This window comes from Sinocyclocheilus anshuiensis, unplaced genomic scaffold (assembly GCF_001515605.1).
Source record: "Sinocyclocheilus anshuiensis isolate Anshui unplaced genomic scaffold, SAMN03320099.WGS_v1.1 scaffold79, whole genome shotgun sequence".
Taxonomy (NCBI): Eukaryota; Metazoa; Chordata; class Actinopteri; order Cypriniformes; family Cyprinidae; genus Sinocyclocheilus; species Sinocyclocheilus anshuiensis.
Genome location: NW_015548213.1, coordinates 900,059 through 908,600, shown reverse-complemented (window position 1 = coordinate 908,600; position 8,542 = coordinate 900,059). Strand labels below are relative to the sequence as shown.

The 8,542-nt window shown below is 38.0% G+C and overlaps 1 protein-coding gene across 1 annotated transcript in view; it reads right to left on the bottom strand.

Moving 5' to 3' along the window:
* Nucleotides 1-348: 348 nt before the first annotated feature.
* Nucleotides 349-8,542, bottom strand: part of pard3aa (par-3 family cell polarity regulator alpha, a) — a 500,803-nt gene continuing 492,609 nt past the window's right edge. The window contains exons 23-24 of the mRNA XM_016440634.1: nucleotides 7,371-7,495; nucleotides 349-1,259 (exon numbers count right to left, since the gene is read on the bottom strand). Coding sequence (XP_016296120.1) covers nucleotides 866-1,259; nucleotides 7,371-7,495 — 519 coding nt within the window. The 3' untranslated portion in view covers nucleotides 349-865. The remainder of the gene's footprint in view (nucleotides 1,260-7,370; nucleotides 7,496-8,542) is intronic.

Below are 8,542 nucleotides of genomic sequence, written 5' to 3'. Positions count from 1 at the left end.
ATTACGAAGTGGGTGGAGATGGGAGGCGACACATGAGGAGCAACTGAGAAGTATGATGGGTTAATGGGGGTTTCTGTAGCAGAGAGTCGGAGGGTTGTGGGGTCATAACCTTTCCGCACTCTATTAGCTGAGTTCAGCTACACTGCTGGAGTACATGGGCTAAAACACACTCGCCCTGAACACATACTGTACACCTACACCCACAAAACTCTCACTAGCGTAACGCATCAAAAATCTCATTCTCAGCGAAAATAATGTGGATATATATAAATTGTAAAATATGGGAACAAATTCTTAATTTGTTTCTACAATACATATTAAAAAAAGAATGTCATGAACAGGGCTCTAGTGATGAAAATGCCACAACGGAAAAGAAAAAAAATCTTTATAGACCTAGAACCAAGCATCGTTTTATAGCTAAATATTGCATTTTTTCTTTTGATTTTGTGGTGAAATATGACCTAGACATGTTTCTGGCAGGTGTAGTGAAATTCACCCACCTACTTGTTTTTCTCAGCTCACTTGACAAAAACAAGGTATGTAGGTCACAATATGATGGAAACAACCATGTATCAAAACCTCAGGCGACTGTCATGTGATTGTCAAGTATACCTAGTGCCATAACGTCAATGAATTAAACAAACACATACACAATTGTCAAAAGTAAGAATAGGAGATGGATAGTTGACAAAGATCTTCAGTGTGTACAAAGATTCCATACTAGAGTACAAAAACAACAACTTGGCAACCCTCAGAAAAACCTCTAAAACCAATCCTCTATGCAGTCTCCATGTTATAGCCCTGTCTCTCTCCATTCAATATTATTGCTGTCATACAGTTTTTCCTACAGTTTTGATCTCTCGTCTCAGGAGTAGAAGGGGCGGCCCTTCTCAGGGGTCTGTAGACGGTTGAGCCGGGCGAGTTGGGTGGGCGAGGGTGGCACGTCTTGTCGGTAGGGGCCTTTGGGTGGAGCAAGAACAGGGGTTTTGCTTGAGGTTGGTGTCTCCTCCATAGTAGGTAGCTTGGTTTTAGCCTCTTGCTCCTTTCGTCTCTGTTCCTGTCTCAGGAGCTCTTGGGTCTCCAGGAGGACGCGAGCGTTCAAGCCCGTGGCGGCGGCGCCCAGGTAGCCATTGGCAGTGCGGGATCCCTGGTAGCTGGAATAGTGTGGGTTCTCTTTGGTGGACTGAAAGACCTCGCCAGGAGGATAGACTTTATCCCAAGAGTCTTGAGACACGGTGCTAGGGTTTTTACGTGGTTGTCTGTAAGGAAAAGAGAAAGAAGGATAACACTTTATTTTGATGGTCCCTTTTGAACTTTCCGTTGACAATAAGTAACTTTGCACAAGTGCTGTCAAAAGATTAATCGCATCCAAAATAACAGTTTTTGTTCACATAATATGTGTGTGTGTGTGTACTGTGTATATTTATTATGCATATATAAATACACACACATACAGTATATATTTTGAAAATATTTACATGTATTTACATGTATATATTCATATTAATAGAATTTATATTATATTATATAATATATTTAATATATAAACATAACATATTTTTCCTAAATATATACATGCATGTGTGTATTTATATATATATATATACGTAATAAATATACACAGTACACACACATATATTATGTAAACAAAAACGTAATATTATATAACAAAAAAAAATATTCTGGGTGCGATTAATCGCGATTAATTGTTTGACAGCACTACTTTGCACCCACATATCAACTAACTCTCATTAGACTATTAGTAGACTGTCTGCTTAATATCTGCTAACTATTTATTGTGATGGTCTCCCAACAGACGTTCTACTGACTATAAGTAACTTTGCAAGTACACGTCAACTTATTCTAACCCTAACCCTACCAGTCTACTAATACTCTACTAACACTCTAATGAGAGTTAGTAGATATGCAGGTGCAACATTACTTATAGGCAACAGAATGTGTTAAAGGGACCATCAAAATAAAGTGAAACTGAAAGACGGAGACCAAAACATGGTAAAAAAAAAAGGTAAAAAAAGACGTGAAAAAAAGGATGTATAAAATCTAGACCCGAGAGTAGGCTCTTTTGACCTGGGCTAGTAAGTAACCATCTAGAAACTATACAATAAATTGTGCCACAGACATCCTAAAAAGTAAGGCCAAAACATGTTGATTGTCACCTTGTGGCATAAACCGCGCCCTCTCCATGTAAACGAATGGGATGTGAGCCTAACAAAAAAATCGAATTACTCTTCAAATAAATTTTACCCAAAGATGGTTTCTGTCATTTTAGGCAGTTCTTATTATGCTGGTGTTTTCAAGTGTTTGTTTTTCTAATAAGTGTGGTTTTATTTGATGCTATAAAAACAGTGTGTGGCATCACGATTGTGTGCTCGCGATGAGTTTGTGAGAGTTCGGACAGGACCTCGATACTGCGGCTCCACTTTATGAATCCAAATGACATTTTGGGACATTTTGGCTTCGTTTTTCTACAGTGGAAGGAAATCACGTATCACACAAGTAGGGACGTATCACCCAACTTTTTTACAGTCTATGGTAACAACCACCAACAACATGCTATAGCATTTTGGTGGCAAGTTGTCCAAAACAAGCGCCAAGCACCAGTTCTCCAGAAAATGTAAAAATCGAGTTCAGTGCGGCACAAAAAGCGTTAAACATTCTGCGTTAAACGGCACTGTCTGAGACCAGCTAGCGTACTTAACATCAAGAAAGGAAATAACAGGTCCCTTCAATGTCCATCCATATCGGCCAATCAACTACTAGACATCTGACAGACCGCCAGCGTCAGATCCCTTTCTTACCTAAAGGAACGAGGGAAGAAATATCCAACCTACAAATTTCTTTTTCAACGTGGTGGCCGTTATGAGGGGTGTCCACTCAGACTGTGTCCATCTTCGCTCTGCTCTGTTATTAGGATCCATTAAGTGGGAATTTGAAGTAGCTACCATGCCACATCCCATCGCCTCATGGCTAAATGAAGCCCCACTCACACCTCACTGGCTTTGCACACTTAAAAGCATGCGTGTAAGTGTGTTTGCGCACACTTCTTTTGGGATTCACACAAGAAAGGAGTGCTTTCAAAAGAAGTCAGACAAATGTTGTAATATTGTCCAGAATTCAGAAAGTGGTGATGAAATAAGGGGTGTTTACATTTTTTTTGAGAGAGAGAAAAAAACTAAATCTTCATGCAGTTACAGTGATGTCTGCATACTTGTTATTGAAAATATTGAGAAAAAGGTGACTAATTATCACCTTGAAACACATCTTATACGTAAAAACAGACAGCTAGAAGCAAACTTCATTACAGCATTAACAAATCAATATTAATTCAATAGATACAATACATTTTTATAACACTTATTAAAGTAGTTAGTTCCGGTCCTGTATGATGATACACCATCAATGTACCATCCTGAGATAAAATACTCAATATATCCATATTGTGAATATAGTCGAGGCTAAAGGCTGTTTTTATCTACTGCATAAACGTGAAATGTGCCATATTTTCAAGTTTAAATTACTCCTATTCAAAGTTAATATGTAGAGACAACTATAAGTGAAACATCTGTATAATTAACTTCCTTAAAAAATCAAAACACTGCTCTTAATGTTTGAGAATCCTGACCAGCCAAACATAGCAACAGCTCAACCAATGGTGTGATTTTGCAGCGGGGCTTTCTGTCCGTTCAACCAATAGCAGATGGGGAGATTATTTGTGAAACCTGTTTAAAAACAGTCATTATTTTAGCAATTCTGATGGCAGTGGCACAAAAACTACACGCTTCACTTGTAGATAAAGTGATGTGAAATAAGTTTCATGCCATATTGTGAATATAGTCATGGCTAAAGACAGTTGTTAGCTAATGCACAACAGTGAAACGTGTCATATTTTTAAGTTTAAATTACTCCTATTTCAAGTTAATAAGTAGAGACAACTATAAGTACAACATTTGTAGATGTATTTGAAAGATTTGAAATCCCGACCAGCCCAACATAGCAACAGCTCAACTAATGGCAGGAGTTTGGGGCGGGGCTTTCTGTCTGTTCGGGGAGACCATTTGGGAAACCTTTTTGAAAACAGTCATTATTTTTGCTATTCTGATGCCAGTGGGGCAACAACTACACAATTCACATGTAGATAAAGTGATGCGAAATAATAAGCATATCTCTATGATAATGTCATATCATAACACAGCTAAAGACATTAATGACAGAAGTATTTTACTTTTATTTTATTGTTTTGTAAGAGCTAGTGTTTGTGAGTATCTGAGAAACAGCTGGTGTGCATCACAGTTTATCAAAAGGACAACAGCTATGCACACAGAGAACAATATTATCTCAACACCTTGAGTAATATTTTCTATTTGTTAACAGAAAGCAGAACGAGAGGCTGGAACGCGGGACCCTCCTCTTATCTCTGTGAGTGTTGCCTTATTATAACGTGCAGCTGTTGCATGAAGTTGCGCTCTGTTTCACATGACTTTCATTACTGCTAATCAGCGTACACTTCGCTTATCTGCCATTTTCTGTTCCTCCCTTTCTTTCCGTCTAATCCACCTCTTAAAAAAGAATCCCTTCATTAGCCAAGTGCTAAATCTGAATCTACAGTGTAAACACATAGTTGGATCCCTGATAAAGCTTGCTTATAATCCACAGTCTGTCCATGTGTCTGTTGATTAATCCTCGTTGGTTTATGACTGGTGGAGGGATGGCGTTCCAGTAAATCCTTACATTACTAATGAGTGCGCATCTCTGCCGGGTCCTCCAGAGGACAGGGGTCATTTCACACCAGCTTGACCCTGCTTGACCGACGGTATGAGATTATGAGTGGAATGCTCATCAAAGGGTCGCTGTCCGTGTGGAGTTTCCCCAGGGAAAGTGTCAAAGCTCCGCCAGGAACCAGTCGGCGGATTCCTCGCAAATCTGGAGTTTTTGTCTAAAGTTCGCTCAATATAGACAGCGACACTGACGATGCTTAAAGCAGTGAGAAATAGTGGAAGCTGATTGGTTGAATTGATTAATTGTCATTATGTCCACGTAGTGTGGAGTAGTGAATATCAACCTCTCTATCGACCGTAGGACTTCCTCTACTGTCTTGGGAAATAGAAGGGAAAAAACGATGGACGAATCTGGGATTTCTGATGCAAGGCCCCCCTCCGTTCTGCGGTGTGCGCTGGGCTTTGTCATTGCTTGAGGGGGGACTAATTCTGTAATTGTACATATCCTGGTTACACCGCTCCCAAAGCCAATAAAAACAAGCGCCATGCATGTTAGACCACACACACTTTAGACATTTCCCAATAATTCCAGTTCAGAATACCCACATACCACAATCTTATACTAAGGCAAATTGAATGGCATTAAAATAAAAATAACACATGTATTTCTTTTATTTAATTATTTTTATTTTTTTCATGTCTGTACTGTTAAGACTTAGGGTTATAGACTTGAACAAATGCTAAACGTAAGCAATAAAGGTGAAATGCATTTTTTTGGACTTCTTATTCTCTTCTAATCCCATTTAAATGAAAATTTTTTCCACAGACAAAATATTGTTTGCTTTTTTTTTTTTTTTGCCTATATTCTCCTAACACCCATTAATTAATTCAATAAATAAATAAATGAAAAAAATAAATAAATACACTTAAATGATTAAATCAATATGTTATTTTATGTAATTAACAAGGTTATTTTATTTTATTTATTTTTAATTTTTTTTCTGTACTGGCAATGCTGAATTTTCAGCATCGTTACTCCAGTCTTCAGTGTGACATGATCCTCCAGAAATGATTCTAATATGCTCTTTGATTGATCTCTTTTCTTTTCTTATTGTTATTATTATTATTTTCCAAGATTCTTTGATGAACAAAATATCTGAATAATAGCATTTAATGCATTCTTGGTGAATAAAAGTATCAATGTAATATTATATTATTTAAATTTTTTTTTAAAAAAGACCCCAAACTTTGGCAATAGCAAAATAAGCCTTTTGCAATTCTGGTACCATATAAATTACACTGTTTAAACTTCTGCACGTAACTTGGAGTTTGTACATTAAAATGAGCAGTTTGTTAAGAAGTGTGATCGCAAATTTGATCAGATTCGCAATTTTTTGCCTGGCAGACAAACGGGAGAATGTGTCATAGAGACTAAGCTTCGATGTCAGCCTTCAAGATTTCTTTTGTGGCTAACAAACCACTTCAGCAGAACCTTGGCGACACCCTTGCATTGTGAAGGCAACTTTTGAGCTCGTACGTTTTCATCAGAAAACTTAAAAATGCCGTTTTTCCTGCTGTGCTGTAAATAAATGTACTGAAATATTGAGTGAAACTTTATCGGCAGCGCCGGCAGTTCCCCACCCCTGTCAGTTAAGTATGTAAAGCTCTAATGCAGGATTTTTTCTTCTCATGTCTGTTGGCTGGATGCTTTGCATGAACTGAAGCAGATTAAGAAGATACCAATGCCTGCAAGTAGAAACGCCGATATCAAACTCAGCCCGCAGGCAACATTCTAAGCTTTATTGACATTTATGATAAATATGCAAAGGGGAGGGAAAGAAAAAAGAGAGAAAGCAGATAAAACAGATGAGGGACGGGGCTGATATCCATCCGAAAAAGGGGGGCCCTATAAACTGAGGTTGCCAAGATAAACTTTCCTCAACAAACAGGTTCTCGGGCTGATCTTTATTAGGTTTAGGAGGGGCATGTGAGCATGAAGACAGACGCTGTTGCTGTTCCGAAGGCTTAGAGCGAAGACAGAACCGACCGCATAACAATGGGATGACTTCAGCGGAGAAATGCCACTGAGGTCAGACAGAGTGTGAGAGACGTGGGAATAAGATTGCACGCATATTTGGGTTATGGCTGATTTATTAGCATTAATTTATTAAAGCATCACTTTTCATTGCTTTGCTCTAGGCGATCCGGCAACTCATGTACTCGTATTTGAGATTTATTCCTTGAATGTAAGGAATAGTGTTACAAAATGTAACAGGAAAGTATTATAAAGGCATCATAATAATGGTATGATATGACGCTTTATGTATTATTTACATGTTGCAGCAAGGTCAATGTCCTGCCAAAAAGGCATTAAAATTATTCAAGTTAAATAATAATAATATTAATAATAATATTATTATTATAAAATTAATGTACATATGCTAATATGCTACATTTTATTTCATTTAAAACTACTTTTTACTTCTTAACTCCAAAAGTTATGCATGAAAAAGGGCTTCAGTGCTTTGTGCAAATATTGTTAATTTAGTGTTATTGTGAGAGACAATGTGTGGTTAACAGATAAGAGAATCTGAGATATCGTGTGCAGTGACGGCTCTGTTTGGCTTCTCTTACCGCGGTAAGGAGTTGTACTGCCTCTGGGCTTGTGTGAAAGAGTCTCTGTCCTCTCTCTGTTTCTGCATTTGCTCCTCCACAGAAACCGAGTGCCGCCCCGTCGGTGTATAAGAACCCGTGTTGTTCTGAAATATGAAAATGCATATTCCAGTTACACACAAATATTATAACAACAGAATAAAGCATTTTAAAATTGTGTGTTCGACAGAAAAGAAAAGTAATTCAGGCAGAGTAAATGACGATCCTTTTAAGAAATACAGGCTTTTCTTTTTGTTTGTTAGTGACGTGATTAGTTAGTGATTATGTGTAGGAAGGTGTAACACTATATGTTTGCACTGACCGAGTTAACAAGTGTACAAAATTTAACAAGCACAGCATAATTTTACAATTCACGGTCAGGTGGGGTTTTTTTAATTCTTGAGGGGCACTTGATCACTACCGATTCTTCCAACAGCGCAAGGTGTACTAATGAGAAACATGACTACCACACCCGAACGCAATTAGCCTCGAGTGCACTTGTGCTACAAACAGCTGACTTGGCAAAAATGACAAATGCTGCATTAATGCGGTGAGGCGAACGTTTAAACGATTCATAAGATGGGAAAAACAGAAGAATTAAACATTACGGCTATGGTTTAACTGCAAACTGGAGAATCAGGCAATTTTAGCCATGTCTGATGAAGGCCGAGCAAAATCCCTTCTGAGACACATTTTAATAGCTAAAGGCCTGGTAAATTTCTTCGCTGGCAACATATTAAGCCAAAAACAGAGAAAAGGAAATGCCTTTATTGCGAGCTAGAAGCAACAATGAAGTAATTATTCACAGTTAGATGTTTTAATGAGATTTGGACTGAGAGGAAACTGCAGCAAGCAAAAATCAGCTGTGTCTGTGTGTGTGTGTGTGTGTGTGTGTGTGTGTGTGTGTGTGTGTGTGTGTGTGTGTGTGTGTGTGTGTGTCTTCTGATATGCCACTAGCCACATACACACTAGAGATAAATATGGTTGTCAATCCTCTTCTGTACACACACAATCTCACTTTCAAATTCTGACTGTTACCTAAAAATAAATGAAATCATCAAATACCAGTAGCAAGACACAATGAACTTACACAGTACTAATTTAATCACATTTTAATTTAATTGCTGTTCTACCCTGCATGTAGAGGCTGATAA